Source organism: Salmo salar, chromosome ssa25, assembly GCF_905237065.1.
Source record: "Salmo salar chromosome ssa25, Ssal_v3.1, whole genome shotgun sequence".
NCBI lineage: Eukaryota > Metazoa > Chordata > Actinopteri > Salmoniformes > Salmonidae > Salmo > Salmo salar.
This window is the reverse complement of record NC_059466.1, coordinates 37,140,762-37,168,323: the sequence shown is the minus strand read 5'-3', so window position 1 is coordinate 37,168,323 and position 27,562 is coordinate 37,140,762. Positions and strand designations below refer to the sequence as shown.

General features: G+C 44.6%; 1 protein-coding gene across 2 annotated transcripts in view; it reads left to right on the top strand.

Moving 5' to 3' along the window:
• The window catches only part of LOC106586699 (collagen alpha-1(VIII) chain), a 95,225-nt gene extending 67,916 nt beyond the window's left edge, over positions 1-27,309 (top strand). For both annotated transcript variants that reach the window (XM_014174246.2, XM_014174245.1), the window contains 2 exons: positions 23,252-23,564; positions 23,748-27,309. In XM_014174246.2, the coding sequence (XP_014029721.1) occupies positions 23,255-23,564; positions 23,748-25,690 (2,253 nt within the window). In that variant the 5' untranslated portion in view covers positions 23,252-23,254 and the 3' untranslated portion in view covers positions 25,691-27,309. The remainder of the gene's footprint in view (positions 1-23,251; positions 23,565-23,747) is intronic.
• The last annotated feature ends 253 nt before the right edge of the window (positions 27,310-27,562 follow it).

The following is a 27,562-nucleotide window of genomic DNA, read 5'->3' as shown; positions in this document are numbered from 1 at the left end:
CTGTTGAATGGGGAATTTATCTCCCAGTGAGTGTTGGAAAGCAGACTGAATCAGGTTTTTCTCTCGGATTTTGACTGTGCCTAGCTCTATTCCAATACTTTTTATCCTAAAAAACTCCCTAGTCCTTGCCGATGACAAGCATACCCTTAACATGATGCAGCCACCACCATGCTTGAAAACATTGTATTCAGGACATGTATTCAGGACATTAAGTGAATTCCTTTTATTCTGTCCAAGCTTCCTTCTTTTCACTCTGTCATTTAGGTTAGTATTGTGGAGTAACTACAATGTTGTTGATCCATCCTAAGTTTTCTCCTATCGCAGCCATTAATTAAACTCTGTAACTGTTTTAAAGTCACCATTGGCCTCATGGTGAAATCCCTGAACGATTTCCTTCCCCTTCAGCATCTGAGTTAGGAAGGACGCCTGTATCTTTGTTGTGACTGGGTGTATTGCTACTCCATCCAAAGTGTAATTAATAACTTCACCATGTTCAAAGGGATATTGAATATCTGCTTCTTTTTTTTACCCATCTACCAATAGGTGCCCTTCTTTGTGAGACATTGGAAACTCTCCTTGGTCTTTGTGGTTAAATCTGTGTTTGAAATGTACTGCTCGACTGAGAGACGTTACAGATAGTTGTATGGTTGAGGTACAGAGATGGGGTTAGTCATTCAAAAACTATGTCCATGCAACTTATTTTGCGATTTGTTAAGCCCATTTTTACTCCTGAACTTACTTAGGCTTGCTGTGACAAAGGGGTTGAATACTTACTTATTGACTCAAGACATTTCATCTTTCCATTTTTTATTATTTTGTAAAAATTTCTAAAAACATAATTCCACTTCGGTATTGTGTGTGGGCCAGTGACACAAAATCTAAATGTAACACTTTTTTTTTTAACACAACAAAATGTGGAAAAAGTCAAGGGGTGTGAATAATTTCTAAAGGCACTTTAAATAGTCCAGTAAAATCCAATTCTTCCTTTGTATTTCAATGAAACTAAATCGTTTTAGGGTAGTTCCAATAAACTTTGGTTCACTTCAAATGTAGTTGTTCTTGGATGTTATTGGGTATCTTGGCAGTTTGGAGTAAATGGGAATCAGTCAGCTAGACTGTTTGAACAATTAGCATGGTTTTCCTTGTAAAGCTTAAGTACCATTAAGTGTTGTCTGTGTTCACTGTGGCTGCTTCACATGCAGAGGTCACAGACTTCTGTGATGCATTTTACGTTCAATTCAAATATGCTTTGTTGTCATACAGTACATGTTTCAGACAGAGGATGCTACCAAAGCGTTGAACAGTGAAGTAGATCATAGTATTATTGGTGGACAGAGTGTGAGCCGGGGGAAGCCTGGGCAGCGGGTAGTTGGTGTCCCAGGGTATGTAGTGACAGTGCCCCCTACTGGGTTTGCCCGATTCTCTTCTTCTGCTAAAAGTTGCCATCCCCAGGGAAATGGAATGTGGGTATCTGTGAAAGATTGCTTGTGTGGAAGGCGTGTGTGTGTGTGTGTGTGTGTGTGTGTGTGTGTGTGTGTGTGTGTGTGTGTGTGTGTGTGTGTGTGTGTGTGTGTGTGTGTGTGTGTGTGTGTGTGTGTGAGTGAACGTACATGTCTAAGTGTAGGCTGTGAGATGTGTGCATGTGTGTGTGTGAGTGAACGTACATGTCTAAGTGTAGGCTGTGAGATGTGTGCATGTGTGTGTGTGAGTGAACGTACATGTCTAAGTGTAGGCTGTGAGATGTGTGCATGGCAGAGAGATGAAGCCAAACTGTCAGGTCTGTGTGATGGGGCAGGTGCAGCAGTTTGGTGAGAAAAGAGCCCAGGTCAAACACTGTCACTGGCTGACAAGAGCTATTTCTCCCTGGAAAAATGACAGCTCATTGGTTGAAGTGGATGGTGTCCTCTCACTGGAAAGCTCATCGGTCCATTGGTTTGTCATTAAAAGTGAATGTCCAGTTATGCTATTATTCTGTGAGGCAACAACAAGTCACCATATCATTAGATTTGCAAATCCAATCAGTTTTCCACGTTGATTCAATGTCATCACGTTGATTTTTTGGGTTGAAATGATGTGGAAACAAAGTTGATTCAACCAGTTTTTTTCCCAGTGGGACACCTCGCTGTGCACAGGTATATACCCACCTATAGTTGAACAAATCAACTAAAAACACATTCTGCGTACCCCCTCCCTTCAAGTGGACACAGGAGGTACAGGGTCAGAAAGGCCGACTAAGAACAGAAAGGTCAAAGAGCGTTCTAAAATGATGATGACCCCTCCGACACTGCAGATCAGATCGTGTGTGTGTGTGTGCACGTGTGTGTGTGTATGTGTGCGTGTGTGTGCGGTAGGTAAAGGGCATGTTTGTGCGACCATACACCTCTAACTTAGTGTTAAGAGATTTTAAACTGAAGGAATTCACTGCATTCAGATGAGAAAGTGAGAGCGAGAAACTGACAAACGGAGTGAGGGAATCTGTAAACACAGTTTGCTTGTTTAGTGGCACAGCTGTGTCTAACGGGGCCTGTGTGTGTGTGTGTGTGCGTGCGTGCGTGCGTGCGTGCGTGCGTGCTGGGGAGCAGAATCGGAAGGCCCAGTGTTTTTTTGGACATGCTCAGTAGGCTTTGACAGTCGTTCCCCAGATAGTGATTTTAACATCCAGTAGGATTCAACAGTGTTGTCAGAGTAAGGGCCTGTACAGGGATCAATGCTGGGCCTCATTCCTGTACTGTCTCTTCCTTTCATTACTCATCGCTCCTCTCATTTTCTCCTCTCACACCCTCTCTCTTCTCTAACACCAGCCCGCCTCTCTCTTCCTCCTCTTTCCCTCTCACCCTCTCTCTGCTGCTCTCTCTTCTTCCCCTCTCCCTCCTCTGCCCGTCTCTCTAAGGAAAAGAGAGGGATGAGAAGAAGGAAGGGGAAGAGGGGAATAGACGTGTTTGCTCATTTAGATAGAGAGGAAGAATAGGAGACAGGGAAGACGTCTGTGGAGGAAGAGTGGAAGACAAAAGGAAAGAGGGAGAAGAACAGACAGATGTGTCTAAAGGTAGAGGAGGAGGAGTAGATGGAGTTATATCTGGCTCTTTCTGGAGGGAGAAGTTTTGGATGGAGAGTGCTTTATAGTGCTCAGCTTTGTACTTGGCTCGTGTGTGTGTGTGTGTGTGTGTGTGTGTGTGTGTGTGTGTGTGTGTGTGTGTGTGTGTGTGTGTGTGTGTGTGTGTGCGTGTGCGTGCGTGCGTGCGTGCGTGCGTGCGTGCGTGCGTGTGTGTGCACGAACACTCGTGCAAGGGGGGACCATTTATAAATAGACATGTATAAAATGCAACACATACACTGTAACACACACTCACTAACACACACTTACTAACACACACACACACACACACACACACACACACACACACACACACACACACACACACACACACACACACACTCACTAGCACACACTCACTAACACACACTCACTTACACACACACACTCACTAACACACACACACACTCACTAACACACACACACACTCACTAACACACACACACACTCACTAACACACACACACACACACACTCACTAACACACACACACACTCACTAACACACACACTCACTAGCACACACTCACTAACACACACACTTCCCCCTCCTCTCTCTTCTTCTCCTCCCCCTCCTCTCTCTTCTTCTCCTCCCCCTCCTCTCTCTTCTTCTCCTCCCCCTCCTCTCTCTTCTCCTCCCTCTCCTCTCTCTTCTTCTCCTCCCTCTCCTTTCTCTTCTTCTCCTCCCTCTCCTCTCTCTTCTTCTCCTCCCCCTCCTCTCTCTTCTTCTCCTCCCCCTCCTCTCTCTTCTTCTCCTCCCTCTCCTCTCTCTTCTTCTCCTCCCCCTCCTCTCTCTTCTTCTCCTCCCCCTCCTCTCTCTTCTTCTCCTCCCCCTCCTCTCTCTTCTTCTCCTCCCTCTCCTCTCTCTTCTTCTCCTCCCTCTCCTCTCTCTTCTTCTTCTCCCTCTCCTCTCTCTTCTTCTCCTCCCTCTCCTCTCTCTTCTTCTCCTCCCCCTCCTCTCTCTTCTTCTCCTCCCTCTCCTCTCTCTTCTTCTCCTCCCTCTCCTCTCTCTTCTTCTCCTTCTTCTCCCTCTCTTTTTCCCGCACTGGTCACTTCTGTTTTTACAGCTGTTGGCATTGCAAACAATTAGATCATGCATGTTTTGACTATACACCAACAAAGTTCCTATTGCAATAGCTTACACTTTTAGCATTCTTTGTAAAACACAGCTTGTGCATGTCAGACAGTACTGCGTCATTGTTACAGATAGTTTTATCCTTTTTAAACAACGGAAACATACCTTATGTGGAAGAGAGAGTGACGCTGTCAATGTTAACAGAAATACAAGCATCCCAGTTGTAAACAGCCAAGCCATTCTGACTTGTGTAACTGATGCAACCCTGAACAACCCTGGTAGCCCTTTCCTGCTGTCAAAAGACCAAATCCCCCTGTAGTGGCCTCATGGCTGGAATGTTCTTAATCATTTTCATAATTTCATAATTAACCAACGTTATTTACAAAAAACCTAGAAAATCTGGTGTTTCAGTCTTCTGTGACTGAAACACCAGTCTTCTGTGACTGAAACACCAGTCTTCTGTGACTGAAACACCAGTCTTCTGGGACTGAAACACCAGTCTTCTGGGACTGAAACACCAGTCTTCTGTGACTGAAACACCAGTCTTCTGTGACTGAAACACCAGTCTTCTGTGACTGAAACACCAGTCTTCTGTGACTGAAACACCAGTCTTCTGTGACTGAAACACCAGTCTTCTGTGACTGAAACACCAGTCTTCTGTGACTGAAACACCAGTCTTCTGTGACTGAAACACCAGTCTTCTGGGACGTATATCAAGTGTAATATTGTGATAGAAACTGAAAATGTAATACATTTCAACTCTATACCTGACACTGTTCAGGTGTCTTCTTCTTTTTAAGTCCATAACATGTGTGTGAGGTGTCTACTTTAGTTTCAAAGTAGATTTGTTTAAGACTACCAAGAAACACTCTGTGTGACCCTGATTTAGCTCAGTGCAGTAAAAGGCTAGAGAGACACTGGATCACTCACCCACGCACACTCACCCACGCACACTCACCCACGCACACTCACCCACGCACACTCACTCACCCACACACACTCACTCACCCACACACACTCACTCAGTCACCCACACACACTCACACTCACCCACGCACACTCACCCACGCACACTCACCCACGCACACTCACCCACGCACACTCACCCACACACACACTCACCCACACACACTCACCCACGCACACTCACCCATGCACACTCACCCACACACACTCACCCACGCATACATCAGACAGCTTTGAATAATTGTTTTGTGAGTCTTGGGCAGGCAGATCAGGTGAAATCCACATGTGGTTAACGGGCAGGACCACAGACTGAGTGAGTGAGTGAGTGAGTGAGTGAGTGAGTGAGTGAGTGAGTGAGTGAGTGAGTGAGTGAGTGAGTGAGTGAGTGAGTGAGTGAGTGAGTGAGTGAGAGAGTGACAGTGAGTGACAGTGAGTGACAGTGAGTGAGTGACTGTGTGACTGTGTGTGCAATCCTCTGTGAGGGTGAGGAGGATCTCATGAAGACTTTTCCACCCTGAACCCACCACGTAATCATTCAGACAGAGCCAAACTGAGGGGGCTATAGGTTAGGAACAATGTCCTCTTGTCTAATGACAAGCTAATAGTAGGTCAGTGTGACCAAGAGGGCGGCACTTCCTTCGAAACCCTATAGTCACAAGGGGCCATCCAAATTGCGTCTCATTGACTTTACTACGTGAGCGAAGCCTGGGTGTCCGAGGCTACTCTAAGCCAAAGTGACATTTCTGTACATTGATTTCCTGGAAGCGGTTTGAAAGGACCTTATTCAGTGGATCCTGTAGCTAAATACAATGCCAGTGAATGACGGGTGTGTTGCATAGCGTAGCCTATACTTTTTGGAACCAAGCTGCATCATGTCTTGAGGTTGCCCACCCTACAACTTCCTTAATACAGCAGGACTCGCATAATGTATGTCTACACGTGTCTGACAGCTAGGGGGAACTCTGTGAAATCCTGTCTGTTACACATTGTTATGGTTACATTTGCTGCTCATCTAAATCAAAGATTTTTTACAACTAAACCAAGATAGACCACAGCTTGTCATTTCCAATGGGAACAAATTAGTCATAGTGGGCAGAACAAGCAAGAAGATGGGTAGAGCCAAGCACAAGCTAGTGAGATCCTATTGGCGTGAGATCCTATTATCTGCATATTTCCGTTAGGGAACGCCTACTCTGTGAACTCAGTTAGCTTTTGCACCCGGTGAAATACCTGTCTCATTGTTCTATCTGTGTCCAAACTCTGACTTGTCATGACATCTCCATGACAACAGGGCATGTCTGACACTAAACAGAAATCATGTTCTGTATCTGTTATGTTCTGTCAAAATGTTTCCCACCCTCCCAAGTGTGGCCCGTGACAAACACGCAAACATGTGTACAAACACACACGCTTACACACACACACGCTTACACGCACACACACTTACACACACACACGCTTACACACACACATGCTTACACACACACACGCTTACACACACACACACGCTTACACACACACACGCTTACACGCACACACGCTTACACACACACACGCGCTTACACGCACACACGCGCTTACACGCACACACGCTTACACACACACACGCTTACACACACACATGCTTACACACAGGCGGGCATACACACACGTACACACACACGCACATATGCACACACATACAGTATGCAGATATACACAAACATACACAATGGTTTAAGTTAATGATGGCCATAATATACTGTAGAAATGTATATCACTTTGGGTCATTTTAATGCTTTCTGTCAGATGGTATGTACTCTAGCTGTTCTCGTACAGTTGATCCTTTGTTAAAATGAGGCGACGAGCTCAGTCTGTCACTGCACATGGCATATTAATAATGGACAGCCAGCGAAAGTTTGCACCTACCCCACAAAACCCCCAAACACATTCCCACTCTTAAACACGTCAGCTGAATCTATTTACTCTCTGAGTTGCAATTTGGTGACGGACGTGTGTGTGACAATTAAAGCGACCTGTGGAATGTATCAGCACCAAGGCATTTCTCCCAACCTTGGTCCTGGAAAGCTGCAATAAGGATGGTATTATGTTGCAGTTCCGGCTTTCTTACTTGAATGCACACTCCAAATCACTCTGTATACAAGAGTCTGCTAAATGGCTTAAATGTGACTGTATCATAAAAGACATGTGTCATTAGCAGTGCGACCCAAGCCAGGCGTGGATGGCCAAAACTGAACATAACATACATGATCATCTATAATCTCTCAATTCTGCTATACCAGCTAACAGAGCATGTCCTCAGTCCACCTCTACTGGACCAGAGTCTAGAAACACACACACACACACACACAATCATGCATACACACACAATCATGCATACACACACACACACACACACACACACACACACACACACACACACACACACACACACACACACACACACACACACACACACACACACACACACACACACACTCACATTGAACCAGCAGTAATGAATGAGGCTATGAGTCTAGAGCCTCTTCATCCACCTATGTGTCTGGGTCTCCCAACCCCCCCCCCCCCCCTTTCCAAACACATAATATGTTGTTCCACACAGTATCTACCCCAGCCAAACCCTAACCCAGACGACGCTGGGCCAAATTGTGCACCACCTTATGGGACTCCCAATCATGGCTGGTTGTGATACAGCCTGGGATCAAACCAGGGTCTGTAGTGACACCTCTAGCACTGAGATAGAATGCCTCAGACTGCGGCGCCACTCGGGAGCCCATATGGGTCGTGTATGTATTCATATGTGGATGCATGTGGGTGGTAGATCCATTCTGTGGACAAGGGTGTGAAGTCACAGTTTGCAGTGAGATCACCACTGCCCCCCCACTTCTCCCACTCCATGTTTTGGTTCTTTGATGGATCTATTTCCATATCGCAGGCATTGAGAGCCAAGAAAGAAATAAGGATGTACAGCGAGGGCTCTTTGGCACGTCTGGCTCCCATTGCCACGGAAACGAGACGGGCCCCCTTTAAAGGCAGGAGATGGCCGGCTCCCGCGGGGGGAGAGAGGGTGGCATAGCCGCGTTAGAATCGCCAGCCGCCTGAGAAAAGGTCAAGGGTCAACTCAGTTGTCATCCATCATAGGTGAGCTAGTGTATAGAGCTGGGGCTGGGGTAGGTCTAGGGGTAGGGCTGAGGCTGGGGTAGGGGTAGGTCTGGGGTAGGGTTAGGGCTGGGTCTGGGGTAGGTCTAGGGGTAGGGCTGAGGCTGGGGTAGGGGTAGGTCTGGGGTAGGGTTAGGGCTGGGTCTGGGATAGGGCTAGGGGTAGGGCTGGGGTAGGGCTGGGGCAGGGCTAGGGGTAGGGGTAGGGCTGAGGCTGGGGTAGGACTAGGATCTGGGTCTGTGGCTGGGGCTGGGGTAGGGCTAGGGGCTGGGGTAGGGCTGGGGCTGGGGTAGGGCTAGGGGTAGGTCTAGGGGTAGGGCTGAGGCTGGGGTAGGGGTAGGTCTGGGGTAGGGTTAGGGCTGAGGCTGGGTCTGGGGTAGGGCTAGGGGTAGGGCTGGGGTAGGGCTGGGGCAGGGCTAGGGCTAGGGGTAGGGGTAGGGCTGGGGTAGGGCTGAGGCTGGGGTAGGGCTAGGGTCTGGGGCTGGGGTAGGGCTAGGGGCTGGGGTAGGGCTAGGGGTAGGGCTGAGGCTGGGGCTGGGGTAGGCCTAGGGGTAGGGCTGGGCCTGGGGCTGGTGTAGGGCTAGAGCCTGGGGCTGGTGTAGGGCTAGGGCCGGGGGCTGGGGTAAGGCTAGGGCCTGGGGCTGGGGTAGGGCTAGGGCTAGGGCCTGGGGTAGGACTAGGGCCTGGGGCTGGTGTAGGGCTAGGGCCGGGGGCTGGTGTAAGACTAGGGCCTGGGGCTGGGGTAGGGCTAGGGCCTGGGGCTGGGGTAGAGCATGAGGCTGGGGTAGGGCTAGGTCCTGGGGCTGGTGTAAGGCTAGGGCCTGGGGCTGGGGTAGGGCATGAGGCTGGGGTAGGGCTAGGGCCCGGGGCTGAGTCTGTGGCTGAATGCTGGTTGTGGGGAAAAAGGCTTGCAACTGGAATTAGGAGAGAGGGGATGGGATATGGGTAGAGGTCACAGGCGGCTGGTGGAACCTTACTTTGAGAGGACGGGGTCATTGTAATAGCAGGAATATAATAAATGGAATGGTATCAAGTACATCCCACACATGGTTTCTATGCGTTCGATACCGTTCCATTTACTCCATTCCAGACATTATTCTGAGCCATCCACCCATCACCAGCCTCCTGTGGCATAGGTATATGTGGCTGGAGCTGGGGCTAGAGCTGGGGCTAGGGCTTGGAATGGGGCTGGTGTTGGTGGACAGAGGTTGGATGGCATGGGGCTAGAACCCACAATATCTTAGTTAATACTATATACCAGATCACTCTGATAAAGAAAGGTGCTATCTAGAACCTAAAAGTGTTCTTCGGCTGTCCCCATAGGAGAAACCTTTGAAGAACCCTTTCTAGTTCCAGGTAGAACCCTTTGGTTCCAAGTAGAACCATTTTGGCTTCCATGTAGAACCTTTTTTCCAGAGAGGTTTTTACATGGAAGCAAAACTAGTTTTACCTGGAACCAAAAAGGGTTATCCAATGGGGACAGCCGAAGAACCCTTTTGGAAACCTTTTTTCTTAGAAATAAAAATAATAATGCAAAATAAAGCATTACCACCTCTCCCAGAACCAGTCGGCCTGACTCAAACCCAACCACAGAGCGGAATCCCGTCCCTCTGGCCCATCTAGACAGGATCAGGACTGCCTTTGTTTAAAGCTCAAATAGAAAAAGACAGAGAAACACACACACACACTCCTACCCTAGCTGCATCAGAGGACCACAATGGAAATAAGATCACATTTTTTAACTGTACTGGGAAAGGGGAATACCTTGTCAGTTGTGCAACTGAATACATCTTCCGCATTTAACCCAACCCCTCTGAATCAGAGAGGTGGGGAAGGCTGCCTTAATTGACCTCCATGTCATCAGCACCCAGGGAACAGTGGGTTAACTGCCTTGGTTAGGGGCAGAATGACCGATTTTTAATCTATCAGCTCAGGGATTTGATCCAGCAACCTTTCGATTACCGTCCCAACGCTCCTACCCGCCAGGCTACCTACCTAGACTTTATTGTGTGTTATCCTCCATGATTTAACAATGGAAATAAGTCCCAGACTTTATTGTGTGTTATCCTCCATGATTTAACAATGGAAATAAGTCCCAGACTGTATTGTGTGTTATCCTCCATGATTTAACAATGGAAATAAGTCCCAGACTTTATTGTGTGTTGTCCTCTATGATTTAACAATGGAAATAAGTCCCAGACTGTATTGTGTGTTATCCTCCATGATTTAACAATGGAAATAAGTCCCAGACTTTATTGTGTGTTGTCCTCTATGATTTAACAATGGAAATAAGTCCCAGACTGTATTGTGTGTTATCCTCCATGACTTAACAATGGAAATAAGTCCCAGACTGTATTGTGTGTTATCCTCCATGACTTAACAATGGAAATAAGTCATGTAAGACATTTTCAAGTTTTATGTTTGCTTGTTTTTTTTTAAATGGTCGAATTAATAAACTAAACTAAACCAAAGAAAACCCAAATGTCTGTCTGTGTTATTTACCTTCAGAGGGGAACGCACAGGAGGGAGAACATGAGTATAAGACTAGGTGGTGGTCTGGATGACTGACTCGTTGGACCGCTCTTCTGTCTGTTTGACCCGAGCTCTGCTTGTTAGACGCCTCTTCTGGGTCCTGGACATGAGTGAAAATGAGAAGAAAAAAAACAGACGCATCAACACACACACACACACACACACACACACACACACACACACACACACACACACACACACACACACACACACACACATTCTAGTTCCTCTCATGTACATACAGTAGCCTCAAACAGATGCGTGTAGGAGAAGAAAACATCTCAGAGAGTGATGGGGTCAGAGGTTGTGGGCACTGAAGTGTTTTTATTTCCACTTGGCTTTGAGGTGAGAAAAATACCTCTCGCTGCTGTAAAATGACCAATGATTGACACGCAGTACACAACCTGATACATACTAACACACACACTCTTTTATCTATGCACCACACACACCCGGAAAACACACAGATCAGGTGGACACTCTTTTTGGTGGACTTCTAGGGTCACCTAAAAGGACTTATGTTAGCCGAGTTGTTTTTCCCAACCATGTGAAGTGTCCAGGGATATCCCTTCCGAGTTGCCTTAGGTCAATTAGTATTTTGAAGCACTAGCCTAGTTATTCTAAAATGATACGCGTATAAATAAAGCTTCTGCGGTTCAAAGGCTTTGCAGGAACCCTACTGTAAACACCAAAAAAACTCAGAAATCAGCAATTATTTTGTATTTCTCTTCAGAAAGTTTGAACTATGAATAGACCAGTGTTGGGGAAGATACTCTGAAAATATACAGTAGTTTAACAAGCTACTACCGACCGGGCACAGATGTCAATTCAACGTTGGTTCAACGTAATTTCATTGAAATGACGTGGAAACAATGTTGATTCAACCAGTGTGTGCCAGGGGTTTGAAACAAAATTATTTTCCAATCGTTTCGTTCTGAAGAGTACCATTATTTGTTTTTGTTCCGACCAGCAAAATAAAGTTCTGAACCGGTTCGAACCCAAAAAAGTAACGGTTTATGTTGTTCCTTTAAAAAATCTCTGAAATATTTTTTTACTTTTAGCTCAACGCTAAATTACTTCACCAATCATACAGTGCGGATAGAGCAACTTGCTACAGAACCGGCAAGCTATAGCTCAGTGAGTTGTTTACATACATTGGCAAGAAAAAGTATGTGAACCATTTGGAAACACCTGGATTTCTGCATAAATTTGTCATCAAATTTGATCTGATCTTCATCTAGGTCATAACAATAGACAAACACAGTCTACTTAAACTAATAACACAAACAATTATACGTTTTCATGTCTTTATTGAACACACAGTGTAAACATGCACAGTGCAGGGTGGGAAAAGTATGTGAACCCTTGGATTTAATAACTGGTTAACCCTCCCTTGGCAGCAATAACCTCAACCAAAAGCTTTCTGTAGTTGCGGATCAGACTTGCACAAAGGTCAGGAGGAATTTTGGACCATTCCGCTTTACAAAACTGTTTCAGTTACGCAATATTCTTGGGATGTATGGTGTGAACTGCTCTCTTGAGGTCATGCCACTGCATCTCAATTGGATTGAGGTCAGGACTCTGACTGGGTCACACCAGAAGGCGTATTTTCTTCTGTTGAAGCCGTTCTGTTGTTGAATTACTTCTGTGTTTTGGGTCGTTGTCATGTTGCATCACCCAACTTTTGTTGAGCTTCAATTGGCGGACAGGTAGCCTAACATACTCCTGCAAAATGTCTTGATAAACTTGGGAATACATTTTCCCGTCAATGTTAGCAAGCTGTCCAGGCCCTGAGGCAGCAAAGCAGCCCCAAACCATGATGCTCCCTCCACCATACTTTACAGTTGGGATGAGGTTTTGATGTTGGTGTGCTGTGCCTTTTTATCTCCACACATAGCATTGTGTGTTCCATCTAAACAACTCAACTATAGTTTCATCTGTCCACAGAATATTTTGCCAGTAGCGCTGTGGAACATCCAGGTGCACTTTTGCAAACTTCAGACGTGCAGCAATGTTTTTTTTGGATAGCAGTGGCTTCTTCCGTGGTGTCCTCCCATGAACACTCTTCTTGTTTAGTGTTTTACGTATAGTAGACTCGTCAACAGAGATGGTAGCATGTTCAAGAGATTTCTGTAAGTCTTTAGCTGACACTCTAAAATTCTTCTTAACTTCATTGAGCATTCGGCGCTGTGCTCTTGCAGTCATCTTTGCAGGTTGGCCACTCCTAGGGTGAGTAGCAACAGTGCTGAATTTCTCAATTTCTTACTGTGAACTGATGAACATCAAGGCTTTTAGAGATACTTTTGTAACCCTTTCCAGCTTTAGACAAGTGTAGGGCACGTGGAGAGCTGGAAGAACAAGGACAAGGGCTTGAGGGAATGGAGATTTTGTGTGAGTCAAAAGAACAAAAGGAGGAAGCGTTGTGGCTCTACAAATATCAACATATGATGTGGAAAGCTATGATTTTCAAAGTAGGACACCGATTAAAGGTGTCATCTCTGGCGTTTTGAAGGATATCGAGGCTTCGTGGCTTTGGAAGAACATGCCAGAAATGGTAGACGCACGTCTACTGACCTGAATTATAGATCGAAAGAAAGAGGAAATCCTATTGGTTTTGTTGTCGTTTGATCAAGAGTTTCTTCTGACTCGTGAAACTTGGGTATGTGAGATTTGCAGTGAGACCATATGTACAGAAGACACTGCAGTGTGACAAGTGTTTGTCAAAGGAATATATATGTCGCAGTTGAAGAGTCCGATGAAGCACGTTGCTGTAATTGTAATGGGAATCACGTTCCTGAGTTCCCGGAGTGCCCTGTAAGGATGAAGGAGGTTGCAGTAGCTAGGATCAGGGCTATCCAGCAGGTCTCCTATGTGGAGGCAGTGAAAATAGCTGAAGGAACGAGTGGAGAGGAGATGGTAGTGGATGGCCCACAGCCTGCAGTGAATGCCATTCAGGAGAAGGATCCTGAAACATTAACAGTGAAGTAGGTGGATTGTGTTGCGTTTATTGCGCAAGTGATGAAATGCACTGGACAAACTGATATAAAATCTAAGAAACTAGACATTGTGAAGGTGGCAAAAAGATTTCTGGATCTCCAGGACTTTACAGCCTAAATGTTACAGGGAATACGGAATGAAGAGGTCCCCCCTCCCAGGTTCCTGGGCCTGTGTAGGGATCTGAGTAGACATTTCAATCTAACTGAAGGAGTAGTTTTAGTTATTTTGGTTTACTTTTGAATATTAGAAGTATATTTTTTCACCCTTCCCTTCTCCCTATTATTTAGCATTCAAGTTGATCAGTTTTCAGCCCATCCAGTAGGTGGCGGCATGCACCTCTACCGTTGTTTGCGGACCGCCATATCATAAGAAGAACAAGACGAGTAGGGCTCCAGATGCATTTGAAATGTTTCGGGTGGGGAGAGAGGGAGGAGGAGGAGGCTTGGCTTGAAGCACTGGGCATCTTGTGATTATCTGAATTAGGCCCACAGGATTATACCTACGGAGGAGCGGCTTCTATGGAGGAACTTTGAATGTCTTTGAACTCAAGAGTTGGCTTAACGATAAGCTAGCTAATAAGCTTGTGTGTGCAGAGCGGAACCAGAATTAAAAACACATCTTAGCTTTTTGTAGATAATAAATCCAATGTGAAATGTAATAACTATAGTATCCCTAACTAGCATTAAAAAGTTAATGCAAAACATTTCTCTCCCTATCTTCTGAATCACAACGCTACAGCTATGCTTTGGTGGGGGCGGGGCTTGTAACTTCAGTAGACTACAGCTATGCGTCGGAGGGGGCGGGGCTTGTAACTTCAGTAGACTACAGCTATGCGTCAGACGGGGATGGGCAGGTAGCCTACACGCACACACACTGGCAAAGATATTCAGGTGACAGGCAGACAGTGGAAGAAATTCTGATTGGCCGAGGGAGGGCTTTGCATAGGCCCTTGGTTGCATTTTTTGTGGTACTGGGAAAAAATGTCCTGAACATTAAATAATGTTATTAACCGGTTCCCATGCCTTTAAAATAATGGTTGTGTTATTTTAAAAGCATGTTTTTTTTTGGGGGGGGGGGGGGGGTTTAGAAACTTTTTTTTAGATCTTGTCGCTCTTTAGTCAGCAGGAAGCAGATTGTGCAATCAATCTTTCTACCTGTTCTTGATTATGGTGATACTATTTATCAACCTTTCTACCTGTTCTCAATTATGATGATACTATTAATCAAATTGCATCTGCCACTACTCTTAAACCCCTGGATTCCATTTATCATAGCACCCTTCGTTTTATCACAGGAAACAATTTTATTACTCATCACTGCATCCTTTACCAAAAGTTTGGCTGGACCTCTTTAAAGTCAAGCAGATCACATCGTTATGCTCTTCTTATTTACAAATCCCTGCTCCATAAGCTTCTGACCTACCTAATGCCACTGTTAAGATGAAAAATTACAAGTTATCAAACCCGTTCACATGGTTGGTTAACTTTGGAGACTTCTTTGGTGTCGGCCTTTAAAAACCTTGTACCCTATGTTTGGAATAATCTCCAAAATACCTTTTGGTTGGATGCTTTGAAGTCCCTAGGCCAATTCAGGCAGCTGATAGAAGATTTTTGTATGAATGAAGAATGTGTTTGTTTTAATTGACTTAATGTGTATTTAATGTGTATATTGTCTATATTTATGTGTATCTATACTTGCAAGTTGTATGTGCTTGTTTATGTGCAGGGCTCATTTGTAAAAGAGACTTTAGTCTCAATATGACTTCCTTGTTGAAAAAAAGGTAAATTGTTCCGGAACAGTATAGATCACTTTCTTTCCCACTTCAGATTTGAACTGTTTGTTCTTTTACGGTTTTCTGTTCTGTTCCCTGAACCGGTTCCAACCCTGGTGTGTGCCCAGTGGGCGCTGTAACCTGGACTCAGGGTAGACGTAACATAGTAAATGAAATTTCGACTCACTCCAATTAGTATGATATGTTACGTTTTCTATGGTATGTATTAATTTGTGGATGTCCATCATACATTTTGTACAGTATGTTGCATTTTAAAACCAATAAATGGCGGAACAATTTCTGCATATTGCAACTTTAAGTAATGTAGTTCAGTACATCCAAACTACTAAAATTATAATATGTAGGCCTAAGTCTGAAATTGCTACAGTGTATTCGGGAAAGTATTCAGACCCCTTGACTTTTTCCACATTTTGTTACTTTCGTCTGATTGGTGAAGTGTTGCAGAGATGGTTGTCCTTCTGGAAGGTTCTCCCATCTCCATAGAGGAACTCTGGAGCTCTGTCAGAGTGGCCAACGGGTTCTTGGTCACCTCCCCGACCAAGGCCCTTCCCACCCGATTGTTCAGTTTCGCCGGGCGACCAGCTCTAGGAAGAGTCTTGGTGGTTCCAAACTTCTTCCATTTAATAATGATGGAGGCCACTGTGTTCTTGGGGCCTTTCAGAGTTGCAGAAATGTTTTGGTACCCTTCCTCAGATCTGTGCCTCGACACAATCCTGTCTCAGTGCCCTATGGACAATTCCTTGGAACAGATGAGCAAAAATGACTGTATAAAATAAATAATTCAAATACTGAGCTATATTGTATGTTAAAACGTTCATATTTCTAGCACACAATGACCACATCAAGCTTGTGACTACAAACTTGTTGGATGTATTTTTTTTGTTCTTCAGTTCATTTTGGTTGTGTTTCAGATTATTTTGTGACCAATAGAAATTAGCGTGAATGTATTCTGTCCTTTTGGAGTCACTTTTATTGTAAATAAGAATAGAATATAGAGTATTTCTAAACACTTCTACATTAATATGGATATTATCATGATTACGGATAATCCTGAATGAATCTTGAATAATGGTGAGTGAAAAAGTTACAGATGGTCAAAGATCATACCCCCAAGACATGCTAACCTCCCCTGTTACTGGTATTGGTGAGAGGTTAGAATGTCTTGGGGGTATGATCTTTGACCCTCTGTAACTTTTGCACTTACCATGTAAACTCTGTCATTCTAAAAAATATATTATGTGCTAAACAAAATCTCTTTCTCTGAGAAATTGTAGGCTTTTAGTATTAAATAATATACTTTTTTTTAAATTGTTGCATACAATATAGCTCAGTATTTGAATTATTTTTTTTATACAGTCATTATTGCTCATCTGGTGTCAATAATTTCTGACCCGACTGTATATGTTAACAGAATGTGTAATTCAGCCTATTAAACACAAAAAGTGAGAATTAGGCAGACTGTCAAATGAAGTGTGTAGTTCCAGTAATTAGCTACACCGCTACATCAAAACCGAATATAACAGGTGTAGACCTTACAGTGAAATGCTTACTTACAGGCTCTAACCAATAGTGCAAAAAAGGTATTATGTGAACAATAGGTAAGTAAAGAAATAAAACAACAGTAAAAAGACAGGCTATATACAGTAGCGAGGCTATAAAAGTAGCGAGGCTAAATACAGACACCGGTTAGGCAGGCTGATTGAGGTAGTATGTACATGTAGATATGGTTAAAGTGACTATGTATATATGATGAACAGAGAGTAGCAGTAGCATAAAGAGGGGTTGGCGGGTGGCGGGACACAATGCAGATAGCCAGGTTAGCCACCGTGCGGGAGCACTGGTTGGTCGGGCCAATTGAGGTAGTATGTACATATGTACATGAATGTATAGTTAAAGTGACTATGTATATAAGATAAACAGAGAGTAGCAGCAGTGTAAAAGAGGGGTTGGGGGGGGGGGGGGGGGGGCACACAGTGCAAATATGACCTGTTCAGGAGTCTTATGGCTTGGGGGTAAAAACTGTTGAGAAGCTTTTTTGTCCAAGACTTGGCACTCCGGTACCGCTTGCCATGCGGTAGTAGAGAGAACAGTCTATGACTTGGGTGGCCGGGGTCTTTGACAATGTTTAGGGCCTTCCTCTGACACCGCCTGGTGTAGAGGTCCTGGATGGCAGGCAGCTTTGCCCCAGTGATGTACTGGGCCTTACGCACTACCCTCTGTAGTGCCTTTCGGTCGGAGGCCGAGCAATTGCCGTACCAGGGAGTGATGCAACCAGTCAGGATGCTCTCGATGTTGCAGCTGTAGAACCTTTTGATGATCTCAGGACCCATGCCAAATCTTTTTAGTTTCCTGAGGGGGAATAGGCTTTGTTGTGCCATCTTCACGATTGTCTTGGTGTGTTTGGACCATTCTAGTTTGTTGGTGATGTGTACACCAAGGAACTTGAAGCTCTCAACCTGCTCCACTACAGCCCCGTCGATGAGAATGGGGGCGTACTCGGTCCTCCTTTTCCTGTAGTCCACAATCATCTCCTTAGTCTTGGTTACGTGCCTGGTCATGCAGTCGTGGGTGAACAGGGAGTGCAGGAGGGGACTGAGCACGCACCCCTCGGCTACAGAGAGCGTGATCACAGTCGTCCAGAACAGGAAAGTAATGAACTACTGAAAACACTACCAAGATTTTAATTTAGTTCAAATACCACGAGGCTACTGAAAAATGGAGTTAAATTTCTAGGTGAATTAGTAGTTCACTACTAATGTAGCTCACTACTTTCCAACACCAGAATAGACAGAAACAAGCTTGAATGTGGGGGTATTGCTGAAACCAGGCTGAAGAGAAAGAGCCATGCCATATCCTGTGTCTCCCCCTTGTGGCTGAGGGGTGTTAGTGCAGGTGTGTTCGATCTAGCCTGGGGAGATACCTACAGACTCATTTACCCTGGAAAATGTCACAATCCTCCTCCCACTGACATACAGGGTCTAGGTTAAATATAACATCCCCACACACAGGTAAAATACCTGGAGAGAGAGTGAGAGAGAGAGTGAGAGAGAGAGAGAGAGAGTGAGAGTGAGAGAGAGAGAGAGAGAGAGAGAGAGAGAGAGAGAGAGAGAGAGAGAGAGAGAGAGAGAGAGAGAGAGAGAGAGAGAGAGAGAGAGAGAGAGAGAAATTGGTGAACAGGATGCGATAAATACCATTGGAAATGAATAATAGCCTCTCCATCCTTCCATCAGTATGGAGAGTATGCCACTATCACTTTAATAATGTTTACATATCTTGCATTACTCATCTCATATGTATATACTGTATTTTATACCATCTATTGCATCTTGCCTATGCCGCTCTGTCATTGCACATCCATATATTTATATATTCTTATTCCATTCCTTTACTTAGATTTGTGTGTATTAGGTAGTTGTTGTAGAATTATTAGAACTAGAAGTACAAGCATTCCGCTACACTCGCATTAATATCTGCTAACCACGTGTATGTGAACAATAAAATGTGATTTGATTTGAATATTTCTCATTCACAAAGGTCAGCTGTGACAACTGATTGGGTTGAACTGACTCCCTAAGAGGCCAAGCCAACAGTAATAAGTCATTCCTACTGCATATATTTGCCAGACCAGCTCTCAGAATCAGGATTACCTTTATTCACCTAGTGAATAATTCACACAGTCAGAATTTTACTTGGTGATATGGTGCTGCTAATGATAGACAACTTTTAGAGACAGAATACCGACAGTGGAGTTCAAACAAAGTTTACATACATTAGTTCATTCTGGGAAAAATAAATCCATATTTTTGTTGCGATCCAAAAGTGAACAAACAAACAAAGTAAACAGACGAGCAGCAACCAAAACAACGTGTTTGGAGGGATGGTCTATGCTGGTGTTGAGCCTTCAGTACAGATCAGACTAACTGGATGTGGGCCATCAGAGCTCTACATTCTGGATGAAAGACGGACAGAGGGTTAGACAGTGACAGAGGGATTCAGTGAGGGAGAGTGAGAAAGTGAGAGTGAGAGAGAAATCAAACAATCAAATTACAGTAAGTGACTACATCACTCTAACAACATATTTCTGAGACTGCATCAAGGTTATTATAGCAAACTAAAACTGAATCTAAAACAAAAACTAATAATGAAAAACAATTAACAAACCCATTGAAAACGAAAACTATACTGAACTATTATCTTTGACTCAAAACTAACTCAAAACTAACGGAATGATGTTCCATTTAATTTTTTTTCTAAACTTTGGGCAAAAATCGAATGGGAATTTCAATGAGGTTTTAAGCTTTTGGGAGTTTTCAAGCTACTGAATCTGGGGATTTAAAATGCAGATAGTGACGTTTCAAATAGGTTGCCAACTTGATTCTTCTTACATGTACTACTAAAGTTAAAAAGCATCGAATTGGTGTAAACATGGCGAGAGAGTTTCTTTCGAACACATTTTTTTGCATCAGTCTTGGCTCTATTCCTTTTAAATCTAAGTCACATTGAGATTGACTTTTGGCAATGAGTCCCTTTATCTACTTCCACAGAGTCAGATGAACTCATTTTTATGTATCTGTGTGCAGTTTGAAGGAAGTTGCTGACTAGCAACTGTGCAATTGCTTTGCGCAAATGCTAGTTAGCATTGGCTCGCAAAACTACCTCTAACTTCCTTCATACTGCATGCAGATATATAAAAATGGTATCCACAAGTTAATCTGAAGTTCAAAATCCCCAACTATCCCTTTAACCTCTCTGGAACGCTAGCGTCCCACCCGCGGTACACACTATTCAACAGCCAGTGAAATAGCAGGGCGGCGAATTCAAAACAACAAAAATCTCATAATTCAAATTTCTCAAACATACAACTATTATATCCCATTTTAAAGATACACTTCTCATTAATCCAACCACATTGTCCGATTTCAAAAAGGCTTTATGGCGAAAGCATAACATTAGATTATGTTAGGGCAGTGCCTAAACAAGAAAAACCACACAGCCATTTTCCAAGCAAGGAGAGGCATCACAAAAACCAGAAATACAGCTAAAATGAATCCCTAACCTTTGACGATCTTCATCAGATCCCAGGACTCAATGTATGTTTTGTTCGATAAAGTTCATATTTATATCCAAAAACCCCATTTTACATTGGCGCATGATGTTCAGAAAATGTATTGCCTCCAAAACTTCCGGTGAATGAGCACATCAATTTACAAAAATACTCATCATAAATGTTGTTGAAAGAATTATTGAAAGAAAAGTTATTGAAAGAATTATAGATACACTTCTCCTTAATGCAACCGCAGTGTCAGATTTCAAAATAGCTTTACGGCGAAAGCACATTGTTCAATATTCTGAGTACAGAGCTCAGCCATCAAAGCAAGCTATACAGTTACCCGCCAAGTTCTGGAGTCAACTAAACTCAGAAATAGTATTATAAATCTTCACTTACCTTTGCTGATCTTCGTCGGAATGCACTCCCAGGACTCCCTCAAGAAATGTTCGTTTTGTTCGATAAACTCCATATTTATGTCCAAATACCTCCTTTTGTTCTCGCGTTCAGATCACTATCCAAAGGCAAAATGCGCGAGCGCAAAACCAGAGACGAAAAGTCAAAATGTTAGAAATGTTAGAAATAAATGTTCGATAATATTCCAACCGGACAATAGTGTATTCATTACAGAGGAAAAAGAAGGAACGGTGTGCCTGTGTGCCTGCGCAGTAAACAACTCATTGTCCTCAGGCAGTCCACTGATTGAGTGGTCTTTTATTCTCTTCCCAGTAACAGTAGAACCATGAAACAAGGTTCTAAAGACTGTTGACATCCAGTGGAAGCCTTAGGAAATGCAAAATTAACCCTAAGTCACTGTATACTGACTGGAGAGGGAATCATTTGAAAAACTACTAACCTCAGATTTCCACACTTCCTGGTTGGATTTTTCTTAGCTTTCTGCCTGCCATATGAGTTCTGTTATACTCACAGACATCATTCAAACAGTTTTAGAAACTTCAGAGTGTTTTCTATCCAAATCTACCAATAATATGCATATCCTACCTTCTGGGCCCGAGTAGTTTAATTTGGGCACGTCATTCATCTGAATTTCCGAATACTGCCCCCTGTCACTAAAAAGTTAAAGTGACATCACAGAAGACACACAGAAACTATGCAACCCAAGTGCTCCTAACTTTCCAAGCATGCTTTCTGTCACTAACATTAAAACTGAAACTAAAAACTAACTGAAACTAAACTGAATTTCAAATTAAAAAAACAAATATAAATATAACAGAAAAAGACCAAATTATAATAACCTTCATACCAATCAGTCAGTATTACTTCTCACACAATCCTCATTATTAGAATCAAATGCAAACATTAGCATGGAATTTTAAATGTGTTTTAATGGTTTGAAACTTAATCGACTACAGTAACACGAAAAAGGGCCTAAGCCAAGATACAACATCTCCCAGTTTTAGGACTATCTACTATCTATCTATCTATGTCATAGTGTAGCTGGGTCTTAATGGAGCACAGCGGAGGCTGCTGAGGGGCTCATAATAATGGCTTGAATGGAGAGAATGGAAGAGCATCAAACACATGGAAAACATGTATTTGATACCATTCCACCAATTCCGCTCCAGCCATAACCACGAGCCCGTCCTCCGCAATTAAGGTGCCACTAACCTCCTGTGATAGAGCGCCCCCATAGGAAGATCCGGTAGGTTCACAGTAAAAGGTCAGGGCCACATAAAAAGTCTATCTAACAGTCGGCCCAGCCAAAATCAGCCTCAATGTATTATTCATTATTTTATGAAAGAAAGAACATGTTAAGAGAAATAACAGACAAGACTTTCTCCTGCCTCCTTATCTTGAGTAAAATGGCTATTTGTCATTTTCTCATGTTGCTTCCTCTGCTGTTTGAAATCCAAGGTAACGTGTAGTCAGTCAGCAGTGTTGTTGTAAGATTGAGCATGTTGAAAAAGATCATCCTGCAACATAAACTCCTTTTTCATTTTCTATTGTTTAAAAAGGATGGAGCCTTTGTTGAGTGTTGAGTGACTTGTGGTCAGTGGTGCATAGTAATTAAGTAAAAATACTTGAAAGTACTACTTTAGTCGTTTTTTGGGGGGATCTGTACTTTAATTTACAATTTATATTTTTGACAACTTCTACTTTTACTATTGTACTTTTTACTCCATACATTTTCCCTGACAACCCAAAGTACTCGTTACATTTTGAATGTTTAGCAGAACAGGATATTTGTGAAACTCACACTTATCAAGAGAACACGTGGTTATCCCTACTGCCTATGTTCTGGCAGACTCACTAAACATATACTTCTTTACTTTTACTCAAGTATGACAATTGTGTACTTTTTCCACCAGTGCTGGTGGTGGTTTATAACTGCAAAATGTATGTTGGATGCATTACACGTTAGTGTCCAGCAGGTGAAGGCAGAGCAATGTAAAGGTCTACCAGGGTATGAATCATAGTACCAGTCATAGGCCTATGGATTTTATCGCCATGTCTGAATGTTTGATTGTTTGCATTGTGAATTTGATTCACTTTATTAACTGATTTACTTTGTGATCAATTGATCAACTAACTGATTGCCTAACAGACTTCTCCTCTGGTGTCTTCCCTAGGCCATGGTTGTGCCTCCCTTCTCCGCCCCCCTCCCTCTCCTAGTGGTTCTGCTTCAGCTTGCAGTACTACCTCTTGTCCACGCGGGGGCGTACTACAGACACAAGCAGCACCCGCAGCAGCATCAGCCCACGCCACACCTGTCCCACATGGGCATAGGGGGTAAGGAGCAGCACCCTCAGCAGCATTGGCCGGGAAAAGAGATGCCCCACATGCAGTACCCCCAGTACAGAAAAGAGATCCCACAGATGTCCATGCACATGGGCAAGGCGAACCCCCACAAGGGTGGAGTAGTCAACGGTGGACAGGATAAAGGTGAGACCGAAGGGCAATCTCAAATGACATGTGGCTCTGGTCAAAAGTAGGCCAGTAGTATGTTACTTATATTAAGATTATGTCAATCTTCAATGTTTATTACCTTAACCTAACTCGAGTTAGGACACACACACTCTGCCATCTTGGAATGTTTAGACTGAATGGACATCTTATCCCCCACAGGGCAAACCATCCCCAGTGGTGCAGTGGGAGGTTTCCCTGGGGGTCTGCCAGGAGAGCAGGGCCCAGCTGGGCCTCCCGGACCTGAGGGTCCCTCTGGGCCTCCAGGACCTGCCGGGGAAGGACAGCCAGGAAGGGAAGGAAAACCAGGCCACGCTGGTCCCCCAGGATTCCCTGGAGTAGGAAAACCAGGTCTCCCAGGAATTCCAGGCAAGCCAGGCAGCATGGGAGAGCCAGGAGTACCTGGAGAATTGGGTCACAGCGGCAGGGAGGGTCCGATGGGGCAGCAAGGGCCTCAGGGGTCCCCTGGTCCTCCAGGTCTTCCAGGGATAGGAAAACTAGGGGCTGGGGGGTTGCCAGGACAACCAGGACCCAGAGGAGACCCAGGACACAAGGGCCTGCCGGGACTACCAGGATTACCAGGACCTAAGGGTGACAAGGGGATTGGACAGCCAGGACAGCCAGGCCACAAAGGACTAGCAGGACCTCCTGGACCTCCAGGACAGGGAGGGATGCCTGGTGTGGGCAAGCCTGGAATGAATGGCATGTCAGGGCCACCAGGAGGACCAGGGAAACCAGGCCTTCCTGGAGAGCAGGGGCTGGCTGGACCAGCAGGAGAGGGCGGAGAGCCCGGTCCACCAGGGCTGCCAGGTCAGGGAAAACCTGGCCAGAATGGTCTGCCGGGACAACCAGGGATGCCCGGTGGGAAAGGGCACCCAGGCCCTCCAGGTTTTCCAGGGAAGCCTGGATTGCCTGGATTCGGAAAACCAGGATTCCCAGGACCCAAAGGAGATAAGGGGATGGGTGGGATGCCCGGAGGCCCAGGACCAAAGGGAGACAAGGGCCATGGAGGACTGCCTGGTATGCTAGGACAGCCTGGATCAATTGGACCAGCTGGTCCCCTTGGCCCTATGGGACCCCCTGGAGGTCTGGGTCAACCAGGGCCAAAAGGCGAGGCTGGAGAAGGAGGTCATAAGGGGTTGCCTGGTGGGCAAGGGGAGCCTGGTCCTATTGGACTGACTGGTCAGAATGGCTTCCCTGGAGAGGGAGGAGAGCCAGGGCCAAGGGGTCCCACCGGGCCTGTAGGACCCCAAGGGGAAGGCGGACACAAAGGGTTACCAGGCGCCCCTGGCATTCCAGGCCTACCTGGGCCAAAGGGAGAGGGAGGACTTCCAGGCGAGAAGGGTCCCCAAGGTCCTAAGGGAATTCCAGGTCTGGGAGGTGCAGGTGGGCCGATCGGACCTCCTGGTGCTCCTGGAACTAAAGGTGACAGCGGACCTCCTGGTCTTCCCGGCGTTGATGGTAAGGGAAACCCAGGTGTCCCTGGTCCTCTTGGACCTACAGGTAAAGAAGGTCCTGGCGGACCACCGGGAAACCCAGGCCAGCCAGGTCCACCTGGTCCCCCAGGCCCTCCCGGACCCACTGACATGGGAGCAGTCCTCCCTGAGATGGGTTTTCCTCCTGGGCTGGACGGAGTCAAGACTGCCGGTTATGGCAAGAAGGGAAAATATGGAGGAAACGGCGGAGAAGTGATGGGCCCCAACGGCCTGGAGATGCCCGCGTTTACGGCTCTGGTGACCACGCCCTTCCCACCTGTGGGCACGGCTGTGGTGTTCGACAAAATCCTGTACAACGGCCGTCAGAACTACAACCCCCAGACAGGCGTGTTCACCTGCGACATGCCCGGGATCTACTACTTTGCCTACCACATCAGCTGCAAAGGGGCCAACGTGTGGGTTGCACTGATGAGGAACGATGAGCCTGTGATGTACACATATGATGAGTATAAAAAGGGCTTCCTGGATCAGGCGTCAGGGAGTGCAGTGTTACCTCTACAGCCCGGGGACACTGTGTACCTCCAGCTACCCTCGGACCAGGCCGCAGGACTATACGCTGGCCAATACGTCCACTCCTCCTTCTCTGGATACTTGTTGTACCCCATGTAAGAACACCAACCTTCAGAGAGGAAGAGACGGTCACAAAGAGAGAGAATGTTGGAGAAATGTAAACATTGATTATAGAATTCTTTAAATTGATATGTTGTTTTAAAAACATCAACCATCTGCTGAAATTGACGCTGTTGAGATCGACAGTGACGGGAGGACATGTCGGACCGTCCCCGGGAAATTCTGAGAGAGGAGTGTGCTTGTGTGAGGGTACATATATGCAGTTTTTAATAACAATTTATGTTGGGGTTCAAAGATTGCTGTATCTATCTACTGGTCTGAGAAGTTGTCACAACCACACTGCATTAAAAGATTCCATTACAGCAACTGGGTTCATTTATTGTGAAATGTGGTGATATATATTGGTTTGATTTAAAGTACAGCACAGACTGATGTGGAGACTGTAGAAGAAAGAATGGGATATCTGAGGTATGTATAGTATTGTGTTTTCCCCGGCCCCTACATGTTCCTATTCAAACTGGCAGCTGCCATAAACAAAACTGTGGCAAAGAATGTAAATTGGATAACTTTAAAAAGAAAACTAAAGAAAATAAATTGGATACCTATATTGGCACCTGAACTTTTGTATTACGGTACTTATAAAATGGCAATTGAAAACCAATAGAGACAGTTCAAGACTCACATAAAGTGGTGCTATCATTTATGTCACATTTTAGTTTGTTACATAACTTTGTTGTTTTGTTTTTATTTGATTTGTGTGATAATTTTTTGTTGTTACTTTTGCAGACAAGCATCATCTGTGATGTTTATAGGGGTGATTATGTTTCATGAAATGGATGGCAATATAATGCATTATGGGTGTAGTGGTTCAAAGCGATGCCTCTTGTGGCACGTAAAGAGTAATGCTCCAACAGACACTGACTAGCCCACAAATATGAAAACCACTGCTCTCATTACAAAGCCCCTTCTTGCTGTATGTGTCTGTTGTCAGCTGAATGAAGCAGTAGCACTATACTGACAGAGGTATGAAACACGTTTGACCAACAGTTAGACACTCATTTAGATGGCCTATACGGTTATGTAAGTAGGATAGAAATTGATAATCAATTGTGAATAACTTTTGAAAAAGATAATTGAATGAATGAATTACTCTGGGGAAAATATGGTGTAGGCCTAGTCCCTCTGGGTTCAGCAGTACAGAATTTAAGTAATTGGGTTAAAGGTACTGTATGTGGAGGTTAAGATTGAAGGTTAATAAATACTTTGATGTCAATCAGCGAGAATAATCCCCAAAACAAACCAGGAGGAGGTGGTTGTGGTTACATGTTAGTGAGGAGACATATAGACAAAGAATATAGACAAATAATATAATGTCAAAAGAGAGAGGGGGAAGGGTGAAAAGGCCTTCCTGCATGCCCCCTCCCTCACCTCTCACCCACCTATATATCCCTATACCTCACCCCTCTAGTCTACCCTTCCTTTCTACCCATCCCTACCCTTCTAGCCCTCCCTTGACTCCATGTATGAATTCTGTTTTCTATCTTTATTTTAGTCCATGGTGCTAAACATTCAGTATAACCAGACAAAACCTTGAGTTTTTATGTTTTTACTGTTATACTGTAGATGTTGTTTTTTAAATAAAGGTGATTTAACTAAAAGGTCATGCGTTATTCTTCTTTTAACATATATCAAAACATGTATTATTTTATTGTGTGACACTGATAAGTGCACTTCAGATTAGTCCAGTTCACCAGTCCAAATTCAATAAAGTAATTTTACTTGCCCCGGATGTCCAGTAAATATCCTCTGGCTCTGTCTTGATCATATTGCTCTTGACTGATATGCCATATTGAGAAGAGATGAGCATTCTGTGCTGCCAGAGACAGACAGATACTCTAAGTTGACTCGCCC